Source organism: Tupaia chinensis, unplaced genomic scaffold (genome assembly GCF_000334495.1).
Source record: "Tupaia chinensis unplaced genomic scaffold, TupChi_1.0 Scaffold148822_1, whole genome shotgun sequence".
Lineage (NCBI taxonomy): Eukaryota > Metazoa > Chordata > Mammalia > Scandentia > Tupaiidae > Tupaia > Tupaia belangeri.
The window spans coordinates 218,444-240,059 of NW_006208669.1; the positions used below are offsets into that span (position 1 = coordinate 218,444).

General features: G+C 38.2%; 1 protein-coding gene and 1 pseudogene across 1 annotated transcript in view; both read right to left on the minus strand.

Annotated features, from left to right (window-relative positions):
* LOC102503425 (synaptonemal complex protein 2-like) overlaps nucleotides 1–13,144 on the minus strand; it is a 16,501-nt pseudogene extending 3,357 nt beyond the window's left edge.
* A 4,047-nt stretch (nucleotides 13,145–17,191) lies between these two features.
* LOC102469338 (olfactory receptor 7A17-like) overlaps nucleotides 17,192–21,616 on the minus strand; it is a 16,301-nt gene continuing 11,876 nt past the window's right edge. Inside the window, exon 3 of the mRNA XM_027769158.1 lies at nucleotides 17,192–17,451. Coding sequence (XP_027624959.1) covers nucleotides 17,192–17,451 — 260 coding nt within the window. The remainder of the gene's footprint in view (nucleotides 17,452–21,616) is intronic.

Here is a 21,616-nt window from a genome sequence, read left to right on the forward strand (position 1 = left end):
TCTGTCTGGCGAGCGCATGCGCCCTACAGTGAAAATCTCCCCAAGAAAAAAAAAAGTATATGTACAGATGTTTTGGCAATGAAAATACTTTGCTTTTTGGTAAATTCCCTATATTTACTTGCACCAAAAATCTTTTGAGTTACACTAGTAATTTCCTACGATCCATCAAAATACAAAAGCAATTCTTTCCCTTCTCTTTTATTAATTTTTACTATATTTTTCAGAATTAGAGTCAGTAACTTCTTTGATTCTCTCATTTCGATGCTATATATCTGTACTTTTTCCTCAGGTACAGTGACTGCTTCCCACTGATGATCATCATTATCTCCAGCAATGTAGAATGATAAGGTCTGGCTTCCAAGATTAAAATCAATCCAAAATTCCTCAAGTTTTTCATCTGATGGTATTTGCAGCTCATATTTACCAAGAAATGCTGATAAACAAGGAAATGTAAAGACTCTCCTCTTGTCTCCAAGCATGCCATTTACCAGGTTAAGAAATATCCTGCAATCTGTTTCAAATTCAGAATCTTTAATTCCTTTGAATGCATTAGCAATAAGGTCCATTGAAAACCACTGACATGCCAGTTCTTGTCTTTGTTTTTCTGTGGTCATTCTACATAAAGCTTCTATGATGCCTACCTGTAAATCATAATCTCCAGCATCTAAAATCCTTTCTCCCATACTACTCATGAGAATTAACATTTCTTGGTTAGAAAGTATTTTCTTGGCATCTTGAGACATTTTGTCAAGCATAGCATTCATTTTTTTTAGAGTCTCCTGCTGAATAAAAAAATTTCATAATATTCACTCTTGAGTCAACAACCAGGGCACAAATTCGAGGTATGAAACTTTCCACTACTTGCTTTTTACCTCTAATTTCAGATTAATGTGCCAACAGAATATGCTGGCTATACCTTCATCATCAACGTCATATATGACCATCAAAAGATCAAATAAGTCTTCTACCATATTTGTAACAGCTTAATCTTTTGAATTTCCTTGAATTAGAACAACTCCTTAGATTTTTCAAACCAGGAAACCATCTTTTGGACTAGTCCTTGTTTTTTTCATAGTTAGAAGTCCAGCTTGCCCCAATATATTGATATTTTTGGCACATCTTCCAATAGAAACCAAAATGACTGAAACATTTTTTATATCCTTTTTATTAAGTTCCCTGCATAAAAGGTCATCCAGCTTCTGGAAAAACTGTTTGCTGCATTTAATCTTCACATCTTCACAAATATCAATTTGTAAAAGTGTTTTCAAAGGTTTAAAATCATGTTTTCTTAAAGCATGATCAATGCATTTTTCCAACTGGAGATCTGGTCTTATGATCAATGCATTTTTCCAACTGGAGATCTGGTCTTATTGGCATTTTCATTTAAAAACAGCAAGACAAAACAAACACCTGGTGGCCAGACGAGGCTCCACGTCCCGTCCCACAGCCGCCACCGCCGCGCCTCGCGTTGCCGCGCCTCTGGGACCGCGGCGCCTTCAGAGCCCTCTTTATGTCAAACTTTCATGAAGAACAATTGAGGGGGTCATGTATTGTTGAATGATAAACGGAAAATTGTACAGTTGTGGTCTCAGATGTCCTCTAATATTGAGTTATTTAAATGAACTTAGCCACCAAGTATAGTGATTTTATTCCCATAAGAAAAATACAGCATATGATTTTTAAAAGAGAAGAAAACTTTTTTAATACAGATCAGTTAAAATCATTTTTAATAAATCCATGTTGCTCCATGAAATTAATGGGGATTTCCATGTATTTCTGATCTATGGTTGGGATAAACTTGTGAAAATACAAAAGGACAAATTAAAAACCTCTTTATGCATCGGATGCAGAGACCAGCTGATGATGCAGTATTTACAGTGCTAACTCCCAAATGACTGATCACAGTTCAAGTCCCAGATCCAGTGTCTTGAAAATTATGCTGAACACATATATCACATAAATCACAAGAAGAGAAGGGATTTTGGCAAGGCCATCTGCCTAGGGAGTGATTTTTACTTTCCCTCACACTGTCTCTCTCCATTTTTTTTTTTTTTGAGAGTGCATGCACCCTATGACAAAAAGCATTTTAAAAAATTAGATTATCAGACAGAGTGGAAAAGTGGGGTACTTATGTTGTATAGAGAAGCTGAAACTTAAGTCATGGAAGATCTAGGAGATAATTAAATGGAACAAGTTCTACTTCCAGATTCTGGTCAGATTTTCACCATTTCTGCCTCATGCTTAGACCTCTGTGAACAACCTCACTTCTTCAATAGCAGGACAGTTGATTCTTTGATAGTTTTCTCCAAGGAAACTTCTCAGAGCCCTCTTTATATCTTCATTCCTCAGACTGTAGATAAAGGGGTTCAGCATTGGGGTGACCACAGTGTACATCACCAAGGCTGTTGCACTGGAGTGAGAATCTTGGATAACAGCAGAACTAAGATACACTCTTAGGCTTGTACAATAAAATAAAGAGACAATGGAGAGGCGAGAGGCACAGGTGGAAAAGGCTTTATACTTCCCCTACGCTGATGAGATTGCACGAATGGAAGAAACTATCTTAGTGTAAGAGTAAATGATCCCAATGAGAGGACCACCAATCAGTGCCACAACTGCAAAATACATTATCAAGTCATTGATAAAAGTGTCAGAGCAGGAAAGGTGGACCACTTGATGTGTACAGAAGGACACCTGCAACACCATTAAACTATGTGACAGTGAATTCAGGACACTCATGATCCAGGACAATAAAATCAGCAACACACAGAGCTGGGAGTCCATGATGACTGAGTAATGCAATGGGTGACAGATGGCCACATATCAGTCATGGACCATCACTGTTAGGAGAAAGTCATCTATCCCTGCAAAAATTATGTGAAAGAACATCTGGGTGATGCAGCCTGCATAGGTAATGACCTTGCTCTGTGTTTGGATGCTCACCAGCATCTTTGGGACAGTGGTGGAGGTGAAACAGATGTCCACAAAGGACAGGTTGGAAAGGAAGAGGTACATGGGTATGTGCAGGTACATGGGTATGAGCAGGTTTCCAATCATGGTTATCAGATACATGGACAGGAAAACTCCAAATATGAGGGGCTATAATTTGAGTTCCTCTGAAAGCCCCAGAAGAAGAACATCTGAAATTTCTGTATCATTCTCTGGTTCCATGTGATGGGAGTGACTAATAGTAAAAAGAAATGAACAGGACTAATTTTTCACTCAAAACTGCTTCTTAGGTTAGCTCACAGAGTTCACTAAAATTACTTGGAACCAGCAGATGCCATAATGATTACATCACTGATCTCCCACATAGTTCACTGCAGTTTGAGTCCTGGACCCAGTGACTTAGAAATCACATTGGATGCATGTGCATGTATTCCTAAAATCCTGAGAGGAGAATGGAGAAGTGATTGTTGCATGGCCATCCACCCAAAAGAAGACTTCTCGCTTTCTGTTTCACTCTGTCTCTCTGTCTCTCCAGCAAGTGCATGTGTCCTAAAGCAAAAATCTCTCAAAAAAATTTACTCATATTATTGAAATGTTACCATTTATGTTTTATAGTAAAGAAATTAATATTTGTATTTTCATTTCTGGGGTGCAAATACTTGCTAGAGAGACAGTGAAACCAGGGGATAGGCAGTAATCATGCCCCCATATTCATGAATATGAAACAATCTCTTCTCCTCCACCTCTCCATTCTGCCATGATTTTCAGCATGCTTGCACACATAGATAGTTTTTCAAGTAGACATGATCAGGACTTGAACCATAGTCAACCACATGCGATCCAGCTTCTTGCACCACTAGACTGCAGGGCTGACCCATTCTCTTTATTTTGTGTGAGCTTCCTCTTCCCTTTAGCCCACCCCACCCTTATAGGCTATGTCTGATTGAGAATTTCTATTCCATCCTTAATCTTTCTACAAATTCTCACATGCATATGAATAATAGAAACTGAAAGCCCATCAAATTTTATGTGCTGTCTTGGTAATGAATATAAGGGGCTATGAAATTAAAATGCTTAGCACTTATTGGTGTATAGCATGAATTGATAAACAATCATGTGACATATCACATATCGATAAATGCGTTGAAGACAATGAAATTATGTAGATATGACAGAGTGGATGGGGTACTATCAACTGGCAGATAAGATGACATTTGAACAGAGACCTCAGGTGTAAGAGGGCAAGAGCTGCAAGGACATATGGGGAAATGACATCTTGAAGAGGAAATGAGGAAGAGGGAGAATAATAAGATGGTGTCAGGAGATAGTGAGGAATGAGGGGCCTGCTGGTGCTGAAAGTTGAAGACACCAAGGGTTCTTCAGTCACATGCTGTACTAGCCCACTATGAATGTAGCACTCTAAGAATATAGACACAGCACCCAGATTCCAGTTGGCAAGCTTTGCATGGGCATGTAAACTTGGGGCCACATTGTGGTATGACCATTTTGTGCTGTGCATTTATAGTAACATTTGAAAGGAGAGCATAATGGGGACATTATAACCAAGTAAATAGAGCAGATTCAAAACAACTGTATTCAATAAAATAAAATGAGAATATAAAATAATATTTTTAATTTTAAAATATTAATTTAATCACACTATGTCAGTCTCTACTTTCAGGCTAATTGGAAAAGAGCTGCATGTAAAAATAATAAAAGATATATTTTTAAAGAAGAGGTGGGAGAAAAATTATCAATAGTATCTGCTGTTAAAATCTTGTACTTTATGACCAAATGGATTCAAATATGTTTATGAAAACATATACTTGATTTTAAATGAACACAAAAGAATGTATTACATAAGATGGTAGAAAATGATCATAAAGTTAAAATTAGATTTAATCAAAAAACACATGTGGTAGTAATGAGGAAAACAAATATGAAATGAGATGATGAATGTTACAAAAATTTATTACTACTAATGATTCAGAATACGTTCTTAAGTTTAAAAAGCAATAAGGGTGCCCAGCAGGTAGTCTGGAGGTTAAGGCACTGGATCGCACATGACCCACCACATGGTTCAAGTCCCAGACCTGGTGGCCTGTAAACCACACCAGGTACATGTGTGTTGTGCCCCAAATCCCGAGAAGGCAATGGAGAAGAGGGGATTGCAGCATGGTCATCTATCCTGGGGGATTATTTCTCACTTTCTCTCTCTCTCTCTTCCTCTGAAAAGCTCATATGCCCTAGAGCAAACCTAAAGAAAAAAAAAAACAATGAGAGATATTGGTACGCAATATGAGTGACTGATAGATGTGACCATAAAAAAATCAAATTTTATCACAGTTTCCCTCATGATATTTATCTATCATCTATCTATCATAATTAAATAAAAAGTAGCAAATTTACTGCAAAAAGATCTTAGAAAGAATAAAACCAAAAGACCTCCAATATGCAATGGCAAAGAATTTGCAAAGACAACTCCCAGTAAAGAAAAAGGCTAACAAACTCCAAAATGTTTCATATCCACAGTGATAAAATAATTTATATATAAAGCTCTTTAGTTTTCCCCAGTGTCTTAGCAAAAATAACTGATTTTTTTTCTTGTGACTACCCAACTTGAGAGAAGATACTGCAAAATATATGTCACATGAACTGTTGTTGCAAGGTAATATTTGTAAACCATACATTGCTTTGATCTTTGTGATGAATATAGAAACGTGCCCCAATACACCCCATCTTAAAAAGTATATAAAGTAGTCCATGCTTCAGTGCACATCTCTCCAAAGTAAATACTTGATTTTCCTGTTCATTTATGGCAATTTTCCATGGAAATATCCTAAGTTTATTAAAACCCTTTACCCCTTGTGTTCCTTCTTTGGTCTTCTTTAGCTGGATTTCCATTCCCATAATTTAATTCTCCCTTGCATTGCTGGGTCTAACAGACTTACTTTTAAACACATTAAATAAATTAACTACAAATTAATTAGCCAAGTAAGCAAGAAAGCACAGTGATCTTGTGGCTCTGGACCATGGTGGTTAGGGCTCGCAGTGACCTCAGGTGAACATTCTTAAATTCCATTTTCTGTGAACCTTTTCTGCCACACCTGCTGGGCTCTCAGACTCACCTGGCTGGGGTTTCTGAAAGACGGTGCTCATGTGGGAGTCTGAATTCCTCTCTGGATGGATCATCATAAAGACTAAAATTCTGTCCTCAGATAAGGAAGCAGAAAGGAGTGAAGCATTGTTTTTATGGCTAGATTTAGGACTACAAAAGAAAAGTCAGCCCTATACTGACCTGCTCAAGGACAATAGCAGAGGAGATATTTATAGCTCCCAATACTAGTTCATTTGGCACCTTTTTCTCTGCAACTGCAGCTCTTGGACACCTGTTACCCCTATGCAACACTGGGCTGGGCAGGAAGAAATATTTCCCTGATCACTCTCTTTTCCCAAGAGATCAAGTTAGAAGTCAAGTGAACGTGGGACCAGCAGTTAGCATAATGACTATGTCGGCGGACTCCCAAGTAGTCAACTGCGGTTCGAGTCCCGGACCCAGTGGCTTAAACTCATGCCGGGTGCATGTGCATGCATGCCCAGGATCCCGAGAGGAGAATGGAGAAGGGACTGCAGTGTGGCCATCCCTCTTGTGGGGTAATTTCCTGCTTTCTGTCTCTCTGTCTCTCTCTGTCTGTCTGGTGAGCACATGTGCCCTATAGAAAAAACCTCTCTAAAAAAAGAAAATAAAAAGTCAAGTGAACGATGTTATTATTATTTCTCCTTGACCTCACCTTTCTCCTCCTTAGCACTTTAGCACAATTCCAGGTTAAACTGATTCCAAAGTCTGAGATATCCAACTAGGTCTCTTGGAACTGCAAAGCATAGATTTGTATTGAGAATGCAGTACTTGATCTCTCTAGAAAGTTGTTGTTCTTTCTTCATCCATGGAGGGAACTGTGTTATGCTATGAAATCTTGGACAGCTACCACAATCCTTAGCTTCAGATGCTTTTGATAAGACACATAAAAATTTCAAACTTGTTGGGACCAGCAGATGGTGTAATGGTTACATTGCTGGACTTTTATATGGTCTACTGTGGTTTGAGTCCTGGTCTTGGCAGCTTAAAACTCATGCTGGTCAAATGTGTGTGTGCGCCCAGGGTCCTGAGAGTAGAACAGAGGAAAAGACATTGTGGTGTGGCCCATCCCCTGTGGGGTGAGTTCTCACTTTCTATCTCTCTCTGGTAACTGTAAATACTTTATAGGAAAAATCTAAAAAAAAAAAAAAAGAAAAATTATTTCAAATTTGCAACACATTCCAGGTTAAACTGTTTCCAAAGTCTGAGATATCTGACTAGGTCTCTTGGAACTTCAAAGCAGAGATTTGTAGTGAGAATGCAGTACTTGATGTCTCTAGAAAGTTGTTGTTCTTTCCTCATCAAGGGAGGGAACTGTGTTATGCTATGAAATCTTGGAAAACTACCACAATCCTTAGCTTCAGATGCTTTTGATAAGACACATAAAAATTTCAAACTTGTTGGGACCAGCAGATGGTGTAATGGTTACATTGCTGGACTTTTATATGGTCTACTGTGGTTTGAGTCCTGGTCTTGGCAGCTTAAAACTCATGCTGGTCAAATGTGTGTGTGCGCCCAGGGTCCTGAGAGTAGAACAGAGGAAAAGACATTGTGGTGTGGCCCATCCCCTGTGGGGTGAGTTCTCTCTCTGGTAACTGTAAATACTTTATAGGAAAAATCTTAAAAAAAAAAAAAAGGAAAATTATTTCAAACTTGCAACACAAATTGAGCTGCCATTTATAGGACCAGCAGTTGCCATAACAGTTAAGGCACTGAAACTCCCACACGTCCAACCACGGTTCGAGTACTTGACCCGGTTTCTTGAAAATCACATCAGGTGTGTGTGCATGCATGTCCAAAATGTCAAGAGGAGAATGGAGGAGAAGGGATTGTGACATGACCACCTCCCACTCGAGGGGGTTTATTTCTCACTTTCACTTTTACTGTCTCTCTCTCTGTTGAATGTACATGTCTATGACAAAAACCTGGAGGAAAAGTGCTTCCATTTACACCTTAATTTTAAAAACTTTGATAATCATAAAAAAAGTAATTAGATCTAATAATCAACATATAGAGGGTTCTTATTTTTTTTCTTCCATTGAGCTAATCTCTGTCTTTTATTTGGGGAATTAAATATGCCATTTAGTTCTCTTCTCTTTTTATTCTTGGTTTTGTGTTCTCTTGCTTCTATTTATCTATTTTAGTTTTCCAGGTATAGTGTTCCCTTAACTATTTTCTGAAGAACTGACCTACTTTTAGAGAATTCTTTTAGCATGTGCTTATCTGGAAATGTTTTTTCTTTCTTTTTTTCTTCTCCTTCACATATGAAGGATAGTCTTGCTGGGTATAATAATATTCTCAGAGGACATTTTTCTTTGGACCTCTTATTCACTATGGTCTGACATTTGAATATTGTATGGATTGTATCAATTAATTTTCTACACATGAACATTACATGAGATCATACTATTAGAAACTTATTCTGCATTTGCAGAAATGGGGTTCAGAAGGGCTAAGTGACCTGCCCAAGGTATGAACCAAGTAAGGGTTAGCTTTGATTCATATTTCATCAAGATGTTTTTGGATCTCATGCTCTGGGCCAGTCATTATCAAACAGGATAAGTGTGCCTCCAGAAGACACTCAGTAATGTATGGTGATGTCTTTTGGTTGTTACAACTGAGGAGGTGTCCCTGGTAGCTAGTGGGTTAAAGTCAAAATGCTGCTTAACATCCCAGAATGAACAGGACAACATCCACCACAGAGAACTATCTAGCATAAATGTCAATGGAAGGGTGTCAGATGTCATCCAAAAGGGGCTGGATTTGTGAGAAATAGCTTTTCTTTGTCAGAGCATGGCAGGGCTGCAGAGCAAGCATCCAAGCAGACAATATTTCAACTGTGATACTAAAGGTCAAGTGTAGATTGCTATGAATTCATAGAAGTCCTGTGGAGTAGTATTTCACCACGACTTACAGATAAGCATGCAAGGAGCCTCTGTTTGTTAAAGCTTTCAAAGGGAACCAGAAACTGGCCATTGTATATTGATCTGTAAAAGTTTTGAAGTCATAGGAGTTAAGAAATATGGGTAGAGGACCAGCAGATGGCATGATGGTTACATCACTGGAATCCCATGTAGTCAGCTAGGGTTCAAGTTCCAGATTCAGTGCTTAAAACTTATGTCGGGTGCATGTGTGCACATGCCCAAAATCCAAAAAGGAGAATGGAGGAGAAGGGATTACAGTTTGGCCATCCCCCTGTGGGGTGATTTCTCACTTTCTCTAAAAAATCTCCCTAAGATAAGAAGGAGAAAAAGAAGGAGGAGAAGAAGAAGAAAAAGAAGGAGGAGGAGGAGGAGGAGAAGCAAAATAATATTGAGAAATATGGGTGGAACACAAACAGTATCTTAAGGAGAAATATGGGTGGAACACAAACAGTATCTAATAGAGATACAAATCAGGTGGTTTGTACTCTGAGATCGCAGTCGAGTGCCTATAACCTTTGAATATAATGGTGTGGGATCAGCACATTGATGTGAGATAAGCATATTGGGGAGATGTGAGTTTATTGGTGTGGGATGAATACATTGGTATGGGATGAGCACATTGGACGAAATGAGAACCTAATAGCCAATATGAACATATCAGATGTCTGTTAACAAGTTAGAAAGGACAATCAGCTAGACAAAGTGAGGCTGGCACAGGTAGTCAAAAAGGTGACAGAAAGAGTCAATTAGTGCATAGACCTTCTGGTACGCATGATAGTAAATTAATATGTTTAATCAAAAAATATAAAGATGTCCTTTATAAAATGGTATTTGATAATTGTCTATAAGTATCATAAGCAAAGCTTCATTGTCCACACTACTGAATACTCAGTTCCATTTCCTACTTTTTTTTTTTTTTCTGAGAGAGAGCTTTCTGCTATAGGACACATGCACTCACTGGAGAGACAGAGATACAGAAAACAAGAAGTCACTCTTTGGGGAGACAACCCAATATCATAAACTTTATTGATTGGTTGATTATATTTATTTATGGTATGATTTCTTATTTACATTTAATGATTTTATATCTTTCTAGGGTGCAATATGGTTTTATCAATCAATAAAGTTTATTTATGTATTTATTTATTTTTCTTGAGTGAGAGAGAGACAAAGAGAGCAAGAGAGAGAGAAAAGGAAATGGTGCCCCCTATAGGATCCTGGCAGGAGAGGGAATAGTCCTGATCTCAGTCAACTCCAGACTTTGGGCATGTGTGCCTATCACACTCAGGGAGGTATCTGGATGTGAGCCAGGAATCTACCATGTGGGGCTGCTTCTCATTGCATCAAGTGTTACTGCTGTCCCACTGTCCACTCTCAAATTTCTTTTTTTTTTTTACTTTTTTTAACATTAACATAATTTTCCATTTTTGTGTACCTTAAATGTTTTCTTTCTTTCTTTTTCCATTGTATTCCCTCCCTCTCTCTCACACTCACCCTCCTTCCACACTGTTTCTAGTATCCACAGTTGCTCTCCGTGTCTTTATACCTTCCAATCTTTCAGTTTCTGCCATGGAGTGCAGCCATTTGGTATATATCGAGTAGGGACATACGACCCCTCTCTTCCATAGTCTGTCTTGTTTCATTTAGTACTAAATCTTTCAGACTCATCCACTTTCTATCAAATGTTATTTCTTTTTTAAAATGTATTTTATACATTCGATCAGTGTTCATCATCTCGTAAAGTGAATTTTCGCAGCATGAATACACTGCATAACAGTCCAGTCAAAGATACTGTATACATTATCATCAACAGACAATCCTTCATTTCTGTGTCTCTTAATGTCTTGTCTACCTATTTTTCTCCTTTATGAATCTGTAGACTTCCTTCATTTCCTTACTCCAAGGCTATACTCCTAGAGGAATTATCTCAAGAACTTACTGGGTTCTGCTTGCACATACAGATGTATTCCCCTAGAAGAACCTTGTCTTCCCAGGAGGATGAATAGTAAAGGCAGTGGCTGTGTCATAAACATCTGGGAGATGGTGTCCAGCATGGATCCTTGGACCACAGTGATGTCTGTAAGACATGGGAGAGTTTCTTGCTTCCCTTGAATTGGTAAACTGATGTGAGGGAGGACATACAGTGTTTATTGACATCCAGAGCCTGAATTCTGATCACTTCTCATTAAATAAAAAGTATCTGATTTCATTATCTTTAGGAAATATAAGGAGAAAGTGTCTAGTAAAAATATAAATTTCCTGTAGATCTTGTCCTCTTGGAGATATTTCTGATGTTAGAAGATGGAGTCCCTTCCCACTGGGGTCATTAAACTCTTATTTATTATGAACTCAAAACAGAACTGGTGTATGATCCAGCAAATCCACTACAAGGCATATAACAAAGGACAGGAAAGCAGTATGTAAAGACATTTGCACTCCAATGTCTATTGTAGAGCTATGCCCAGTAGTCAAGATGTGAAATCAATCTAAGTGTTCATCAACAGGTGAATGGATAAGAAAATTTAAATATTATGCAGTCATCAAAAGCAATAAAATTATTTTATTCAAGGCAACATGGATGAGCTTAGAGGACATTATTTAAGTGACATATGCCAAACACATAAAAATAAATAACCTCACATTCTCACTCTTTTTCTTTTTTCTTTTTCTTTCGTCTCTTTTTTTCTCTCTCTTTCTCTCTCTCTCTCTTTTTCTTTCGTCTCTTTTTCTCTCTCTCTCTCTCTCTTTCACTCTCTATCTCTCTCTTTTAGATATTCTGTTGTAGAGTGAAAAGACAGACAGAGAGCGAGGAAAGGTGAGAAATCGCCCTCTTGGGGGGATTGTTACACTGCAGTCCTTTCTCCTCCAGTGTACTTTCAGGATTTGGGGCACTCATGTGCACATGCCCAACATATTTTTTCAGGCTGCTGGGTTCAGAGCTTGAACTGTGCTGTCAGTCATGTGGGATCCAGTGCCTTAATAAACATGCCACCTGCCGACCCACTCACTCTTATGTGGAAACTAAAAAAGATGAATTCATAAAAGTAGAGAGTAGAATGATTACTAGAGGCTGGGAAGGATGTGAGGAAAAGGGGAGAGAGAGAGATGTTGGTTCACAGAAACAAAATTACAGGTTGCTATAGGGGAACAAAGTATAGTACACTTCCTGTAGTTAACAGCAATTCAATATGTATTTCACAGTAGCTTAATGCTATACAGAGGTTGAATGTATAAAAAATAAACAAAAAATTTTAAAAGATTTTATTTGAAAGGCAGCCAGATGATATGGTGGCTAAGGTGGCTGGATTCCATATGCAATCCCTTCTCCACCATTCTCTTGGACTTTGGGCATGCCTGGTGTGATTTCCTGGACCTCTCGAGGTCCAGAACTCAAACCACAGTTTCTGCCATGTGGGCTCCAGTCACTTTAACCTCCACACCACCAGTTGGCCGGAGATATTTCTAAGTGTACATGAGAGGCACTTGAAGGAGGACCAATGGCTTGAGCACAAGAACTAGAAATAGGGGCCAGCAGGTGGTGTAGTGGTTAAGGCATTGGACTCCCATGTGCCTGACCACAGTTCAAGTCCCAGACCCAACAGCTCAAAACTCACGCCAGGTACATGTGCATGCATGCCGAAACACCCAAGAGAAAAATGGAGGAGAAGGGATTTCATGGCCATCACTCTTGGGGAGTGATTTCTCACTTTCTGTCACTCTCTGTCCCTTTAACAAGAGCATATTCCATATAGCATAAAAACTCTCAATAAAAGAACTGGAAATATATTGACAGAGTTCCAATCAAAGCCCATCTTTTACTTATTCTGTAACTTAAGGCCAATCGCTTAAACCTTCTGAGCACCATTAATACAAATGTAGAGTGAGGTTGATATTAGTACAGACCACAAATTTTTTTAGATGCAGTTTCCCCATGTTTAGGAGACTCGAAATTATATTAAGTGGGGACATGCTATGTCTGTCTTTCATAGTCTGGATTGCTTCACTTAGTATTAAATCTTCCATATCTATCCACTTTCTAGCAAATGGCAGGGTTTCATTGTTTTTTATGGTTGAGTAGTATTCCACAATGTACATGTGCCACATTTTTTCAATTCACTCACCTCTTCTTGGGCATTTTGGCTGATTCCATCATAGCAATTGTGAATAATGCTGCGTTAAATAAGACTGGGCTTTTATAAAAACTCAATAAGGGAATTCTTAGAAGTTGCTAGTTGTTGGGGAATATGTATAAAAAGAGCCAAACGTATTTCTTATAATTACCAGATATTTTATAAATCCACTACTTAATGACAGCTCTTAACTTGTGTTACAAATATGATATTCATTTTGACTGGTGCCCTTTGTCAAAAATCAGTTGACTGTACATTTTGGGGTTTATTTCTGAGGTTCCTATTCCATTCCACTGTTTAATATGTATGCTAAAATAATACATAGTTATTAAATGTATAAAATAAAAAAATTAAAAAGATTATATTTGTTAGTGTTTTGGTAAAAGCATTAGAAAGCCAGAGTATGGTACCAATGACTTTATATCAAACGGACACTATTTTCTCTCTTGTTGATGAGAAGGCATAAATAACTTATTAGAGATATCAGGGGTCATTTCCCACCACAGTTTCCTTAGCCTTAGAGTTTGGAGAGAGCTTTAACTCAAGGTTTGACTAGGTGGTAGGAGGTTAACCCTTTGGAAGACAGGCGAATGTATGGAGAAGGCAAAACAAAAACTGGATTCCCATTATTTTTAACCTGGTGTCTTGGGAACAGAGAATCTGAAAAAAAAATCATTTTGTGTAGAGTAATGTCCCAAAGGGCAATTTTGTGCTCAGGATTGGAATGACAAGGGAGACGTGTGTCTAATGAGTAGATAAAAGGAACGGTTAAGATCAGCTCTCCTGTGCAATCTTGGGCAGAGTGGAATATTGTTTCTTTGGGAGTTCTAAATCCGGCTAGGGTATTCATGCTTGACCTCTTTCTGCTGTCCTGTCTGGTCACAGAATTTTAGTCTCCATCATCAACCATTCACAGAGGAATTCACGCTTACACATGGAGCCCTTTTTTTGAGAAAACCCATATAGGTGAGTTAGAAAATCTGGTCAGTACTTAAGACACATTCAGAGAAAAAGGATGTAAGCTGTGCTTGGAATCACCTGAGAGCCCGTGGGCTTGCCAGAGAGAGAGAGAGAGAGAGAGAGACAAAGACAATGAGAGAGAAAGTGAGAAATCACCGCCCCCAGGGAAGATGGCCATGCCGCAATTCTTTCTACATTCTCCTCCTGGGATCTAGGGCATCCAGACAAATGTGCCTGTTGTAATTTTCAAGCCACCAGATCCAGGACCTGAGTGTAATCAGCCACATGGAAGTTCAGTGACATAACAACTATGCCACCTGCTGGCTCTGTGTGGGTTCTTAAATCATGGTTAGTCAGATAAAATCTGGCTTCTCCTGAACAGTGCATCACCAGGTGCCCATAAAGCCAGTCCTTGAGCTGTTATTTTTGAAGGTACCATCAGGTCCTCTATAATAATGTTAGTCCTCTAAATATAGTTACAGATAATGGAGGAAAAAAATCTTAGTGCAGACCAAAAAAAAAAGAATTAACTAGTTAAATCAACATTAAGTAGGCACAAGAAAATCATCTCTCCTAATAGTTGACATTAAAAATGTTTATATTGTGTTATTCTGTGTATATTTCCTCTTATGAATTTTTGCTTTATTTCTCCTCCTCTTTTTTTTCTTTTTCTATATGGATTTAAATCTCTAAGTGTCTTGGTACCAAAAAGATGTCATTCCTTTTGTCCTTGGAGAAATTAGCTTTTGATCTCTTATTGTGTTTGATTGGCCTCACGAGTATATAATAGAGGTTGAAATGTCTTCAAAAGTAATAAACTTTTTCTTCCCTAGATTCTCTCAGGGACCTCCTGGGCTTGTTAGATCTTCTTTTTTCCCCCTCAGGTCCAATTAATTCTTCTCTCATCCTATTTTTTGGCTAGTTTTTAATATATTTTTTAAACACAGGAATGGAAATGTCTATACATATCTATAAAAGTGATGTCCCGAATTTACATGTATATGAGAGACTTATGAACTGGAATTTCTGGGTATCATTTCTATAGTCTGTTGAAGAAAGATACTTTGATATTAACAGCATGGCTTGTATTTCTCTCTTTCTAATCATGTGGCTGGAGCTGAGAAAAACATGGTATTCACATGTCCCTCTGGACACCACATTGTACCACACATGTACACATGCTCTGTGTGTGCATGTATGTGTGAGAAGGAACACATGCATGCCTTTAGGAGTGAGATCAGATTTCAGTGAAAGGAGACTTGAACTCAATATGTTTGAAAGATGACTTTTCATAGAGAAAGGGTCTTCAAGCTTTCATCATTTTCATAATGAACATTATGAAAAAACTATGCATAGATTTCAATTTTTTGTACCAAAATAAACCCTAGTTAACTCTGTTTTTCAATAACCTTTCAAAATCCTCTCATAGAGGTCAGCATTCAAGGAAACACATGGAAATAAAAAGAAGATGCATTTTGGTTTTGTTTTAATAATGCTATTCTGTCATTTGTTTTCTTCATTAATGGCATTAAAGATCTTTCATAAGATAACTACTTTCACAGCTTTATCAAGGTGTTATAATTTACTATTCTCATGGTTGAATCACTAGGTTATATTCAGTTTTCACTCTTACAAACAAGGCTGAAGTTTGTGTCTCTGTGTGTATATTGTATACACACAAAAACACCACAAGACCTGAAAGGAAATATACCAAAATGCTAACAATAATTCTCTCTATATAATGAGCATTTTTTAAAATGATAAACATATTTTTGTAAATAATAAAATAATAAAATGATCTTTTTCAAAAGAAAAAAAAAGGAGACAGTTGAATTTCAATTCACAGGGCACCTTTTCAGCCAATTAAATAAAGCACAGTGAAAGCCAGCAGGTGGCATAAAAAGGCACTGGACTCCCAAATGGCTGACTGCAATGTGAGTCCCAGACACAACGGCTTGAAAAACATGCTGGGTGCATGTGCATGTTTGCCAAAAATCCCAAGAGGAGAATGAAGGAGAAGAGATTGTGATGTGGCCATCTCTCCTGGAGGTGGCTTTTCAATTTCTCTCTCTCTGTCTCTCTCTGTCTCTCCCCAGCAAGCACCTTAACTACCACTCCAACTGTTGGCCCCTGTTTTTCTTTATAGTACCTGGAACCATTCACCATGACTATTTCTTTTTTCTTACATTTAAAATATTTTTATTGACATAATATTATACACATTTATAGGATACAGTGTAATTTTTCAGTACAAGAATATAATGTGTGATGATTAAATCAGGGCAATTAGTGTGTGTGTGTGTGTATATATATATATATATGACTATTTATTTATGTTTGCTTTTCTTGACTTGTGTTTAATTTCTCCATGATTAGAATTTGGGGACATTTTACTTTTAGCACTGCTCATTCATTACCTAGACAGTGCCTGGACCATGATCATGACTCAAGTTAAATTCCTCAAATGCGTGAAAGGATTTATCTTTCAAATTTTTGAATGTATGACCTCTTGTGAAATGTGGAAAACAGAACATGGCTTTTGAATCCAAGATGGCAAGAGAAATCCTCTAACGGCTACAGATCCCTCTACGAAATGCAGAAATGAGTGTCTTGACTATAGAATGTAAATAACAGAATCTCTGCCAGGCAAGGGATGTGTGTTTGTATTGTGTTCTCTTTCTCTTCTTTTGGAAGGCACATTGACCACATGGAGCCAGGAAACGACACACAAATTTCGGAATTTCTTTATTCTGGACCGCAAGCCTTCCTCTTTGGATTATTCCTGTCCATGTACTTGGTGAACTTGCTTGGAAACCTGCTCATCATCCTGGCCACCACCTCAGATTCCCACCTGCACACCCCCATGTACTTCTTCCTCTCCAACCTGTCCTTTGCTGACATCTGTCTCACCTCCACCACCGTCCCAAAGATGCTGGTGAACATCCAGACACAGAGCCAGGTTATCACCTATGCAGGCTGCATCACCCAGATGTTCTTTTTCATACTCTTTATAGTGTTGGATGACTTTCTCCTGACCGTGATGGCCTATGACAGGTACATGGCCATCTGTAACCCCCTGAACTACATGGTCATCATGAACCCCTGGCTCTGTGGACTGCTGGTTCTGGCGTCTTGAATCCTGAGTGCTCTACATTCCCTGTTATGAAGCTTAAGTGTTGCAGCTGTCCTTCTGTACACTCCCAGAAATCCTTCACTTTTTCTGCTAACTTATACAAGTGGTCTGCCTGGTTCTGACACTTCTTAATGATATGATGGTGTATTTCACATCTGTGTTGCTGGTTGGTGTTCTCCTCGTTGGTATTGCTTACTCTTACTGTAAGATTGTTTCCTCCTTACGAGCAATGTCGTCAGCTCAGGGGAAGTATAAAGCCTTATCCACCTGTGCCTCTCACCCGCCCATTGTTTCCTTATTTTATTGTACAAGTCTAGGTGTGTACCTTAATTGTGCTGCGACCCATGACACACACTCAAGTGCAACAACCTCAGTGATGTATAGCGTGATCACACGCATGCTGAACCCCTTCATCTACAGTCTGAGGAATAAAAGCATAAAGAGAGCTCTGAGAAGATTCTTCACAAGAAAATCATTAAAGAACCACTTTTAAATGTTCTTTTTAAAAGAATTATTTTATCTTGGTTATTATTTATTATTTTAACTTGATCAGAGAGAGACAGAGACAGAGAAAGAGGGAAAGTGAGCCATCAGGGTTGTGCCCCGGGGCCATTTTTGGCCATGGGGGAGTCCAGCACCTTAACCACCACACAGCCAGTCATCCCCAAAATGGTCATTTTTTAAAAGAAGTAGCTACCATCGTGAGACTTTAAGCTTGGAGCCAGATATTAATTGACACAGAAATGAATAATTATCTGCTGATGATAATGTAACAGTAATGTCTTTGTCTTGACTAATACGTATTGTATTCATATTGGCAAAAGCAAGGTTGTATACTGTAAAAATGTATAGTGATTAAATGTAAATGAAAATTATAGTAAAAATAAAAAATATTCTTTAATCAGATCACAGAAAAGGATCCTACCCCTTCTGCCTTATTTATACCCTAAAGCCTCAGTTCCTTTATTTTCAACCATAGCCCCTTTCAGTACATTTCTTCTCTCTGACAGCCAATATTATTTTCCTTGGTTGTTTGTCTACTTTCCCAAAGTTATTCTCAAATTTGCATCAGAAACAATTTTGAGATTCTCAGTAGTCTCACTCACGTAATAATGAGTAATACTAGTTCTATGGAATAAACTATCCTTTTTAAAATTTTATTATAGAAGAAATTCTGAGACTACAGTGTTTTGTTTTCTGCTTGAACATTTCCAATGATGCCTGCAAATATAGCTCATGTCATTGCCCTAAACGAAATATCTCTCCTTTTTTAAAAATGTGTCATTAACTTAGAACCAGCAGATGGCATAATGGTTACACTGCTGGACTTCCATGCAGTCAACCATGATTCAAGTCCCAAACCTGGCAACTTAAAACTCACACCAGGTGTGTGAGCATGAGTTCCCAACATCCCGAGAGGAACATGGAAAAGAAGGAATCACAGAGTGGCCATACCCCCAGAAGGTGATTTCTCACTTTCTGTCTCTCTGTCTCTCTGGAGAGCACATGCACCCTAGAGCAAAAAATCTCTCTAAAAATTTTTTGTCATAAACTTTAACGTGCAGGGGACTGAAAAATTGGAGGACTTCAAAAAGTTTGTGGGGAGGATGAAATTCATGTAAAAGTTTATTTTGATGCAAAAAGATATTTTGAAATCTATGCATAGTTTTTTATAACACTCATTTCCTATGAACTTTTCAAAGTCCCCTCCTAAGTGTATTTATGCTATGATAAATTTAATTTTATCTTTTATGTTGTAAACTATCTTCAGTGTTGGTGACTAAAGCATGACACACACAAGCATGAGAATCCTGCTCAGTAATACCTCTCAAAGTACGAATTTTGATTCAGGGTCACAAATTATTCCTATATAAACATGTATGTCCTTCCAACCTCTCTTAGTTACCTAAAGTGGAATCTCACTAGTAATTACTTTTTAATATACTGTCTGAAATAAATATAAACAACCATGTAATCATGAAGTCTGCCTTTAGATATCATAACAAATACCAAATAAAAGAAGGAGCAGTCAATTTTGAATGTTCTCAATTCTGTTCATATGAATTATTGTATCAGTAAGCTACTGCTGCATAACAAGTCATTTTAAAATAAGTGGTTTATGACAATGTTTTTCTTTTCTATCACATAGTCATCTATTGGGGGAAGTCTTCTGGTCTCCCCTTATATCTTTAGTCAACTATGAGTCAGCTGAAGGTGCTTTGCTGAGTTCTTCCACATTTGGAGAGTTTCTGTCTGCAGGGTGGGTGTCCGTTGTTAGACCAACTGGGCTGTGCTCCACATGGCATCTTATCTTGCAGGAGGCTAGTCTAGACTTATTCTCCTGTCAGAGTTATAAGAGCAAATTCTGGGTTATCTGTTATGTTTCATTTATCTACATTTTTTATTTTTTGCTGTTGGCTGGTTTGTTTTTAAACTTTGTTTAGGGATCAGCAGATAGATAATGGTTACATCACTGGACTCCCACGTGGCCAACCATGGATCAAGCCCCAGATCCAGCAACTTGTAACTCACACTGGTTGTGTGTGTGTGTGAGAGTGCCAAAAATCCAAAGAGAATGGAGGAGAAGGGATTGTGGCTTGACCATCCTCCCTGGAAGGTGATTTCTCACTTTCACTCTCTTTCTCTCTCTCTGGTGAGTGCACACAATCTAATGCAAAAAAAAAAAAAAAGTTTGTGGAAAATGGGAGTAAAGTTCAAGTTCAATTTGGTGCCCAAAATATTGAAACCCAGGTATAGTTTTTTCATAGTACACATTTTCTATGAACTCTTGAAGATCCATTGTACAGAGAGTACGAGGCTGAGTAGTATCCCATAGTGTATATATGCCACACAATTTTCAAAGAATTATTTCTTTATTGAATTCCATTTGTCATTTTTTTAAAATTTAACCAGAGAGAGACAGAGAGAGAGAGAGAGAGAGAAAAGGAAAGTGAGAAATCAAGCCATCAGGTCCAGGACTCAAATCGCTGTCAGCTATGTAGGAATCCAGTGCCTTTAACCATTACACCATCTGCTGGCCCCTTGCCACATTGTTTATAAATCCAGGAATCCATTCTTGGGCATTTAGGTTGATTCCATGTCCTAACAATTGCAAATAGTGCTGCAATAAACATGGATATGCTAGTGTCTTTCTGATTAAGTGTTTTCCTATTCTTTGGGTAAATACCCAAGAACAGTATTAATACATCTTTGCTTTTATACAAAGATCATCTTGCTTTTGTTACTATATATAATTTTGAATCGGGAGACATAGTATTTATAATTCTGATTTTTACTTCTTTTTTAAAAGAATTATTTTATTTAACTTTATCCACTTATTTCTTTATTTTAATTTGACCAGAGAGGAACAGAGTGAGAGTAAGAGAGAAAGTGAGAAAGCAAGCTGTCATGGAAACCAGCAGTTAGTGTAATGGCTATGTTGCTGGACTCCCATGTAGTCGACCGCGGTTTGCGTTCTGGACCCGGTGGCTTAAAACTCACGCTGGGCGCGTGTGCGTGCATGCCCAAGATCCTGAGAGGAGAATGGAGGAGAAGGGATTGTGGCGTGACCATCCCCCCTGGGGGATGATTTCTCTCTTTCTGTCTCTATGTCTCTCTCTGTCTGTCTGGTGAGCGCACACACCCTATAGCGAAAACCTTTCCAAAGAAAAAGAAAGAAAGCTGTCAGGTCCGTGACTCAAACCTCAATTGACCATTTGGGATTCCAGCACCCTTACCCACCACACCATCAGCTGGCCCTGATTTTTATTTCTTGATATATATTGCTTTGGATATTCAAGGGTTTTTCTTGTATATGTGTGGTTTTATTAGGATTTTCTTAACCTTCCTAGATAATATGTGCTATATATATATACATACATATATGTATTCAAATACTGTATCTCACAACAGATTGCAAAACTACTTTTGGCTCCACCTAGTGGCACAATCGGTAGCAAACTTTGGTGCTGGAAGCGACATGACTGACTACAGGTTTGGAGCCCTGGATCAGCCTGCAAACACACTAGGTGCATGTGTACATGCCCAAGATTCCAATGAGCTCGAAGGCTTTGGAAAGGAGATCATGATGTAAGAAGATCTGCAGAGGGTGATTCTCTTTCTCTAATACACTAACATGTGCTATGACAAAGAAAAATATATTTTGTAAAAACCAGATTTGTTTTATTTCTAATTCTGTAAAGAACGTTTTTGGAATTGTGATAGGATTAAATTATGGCTCTGTACAAGGGTGTCTTCAAGAGTTTATGGAAAATGTGCAGGGGACCAGCAGTTAGCGTAATGGCTATGTCGCTGGATGCCCACGTGGTCGACCGTGATTCATGTCCTGGACCTGGTGGCTTAAACTCACGCCGGGCACGTGTGC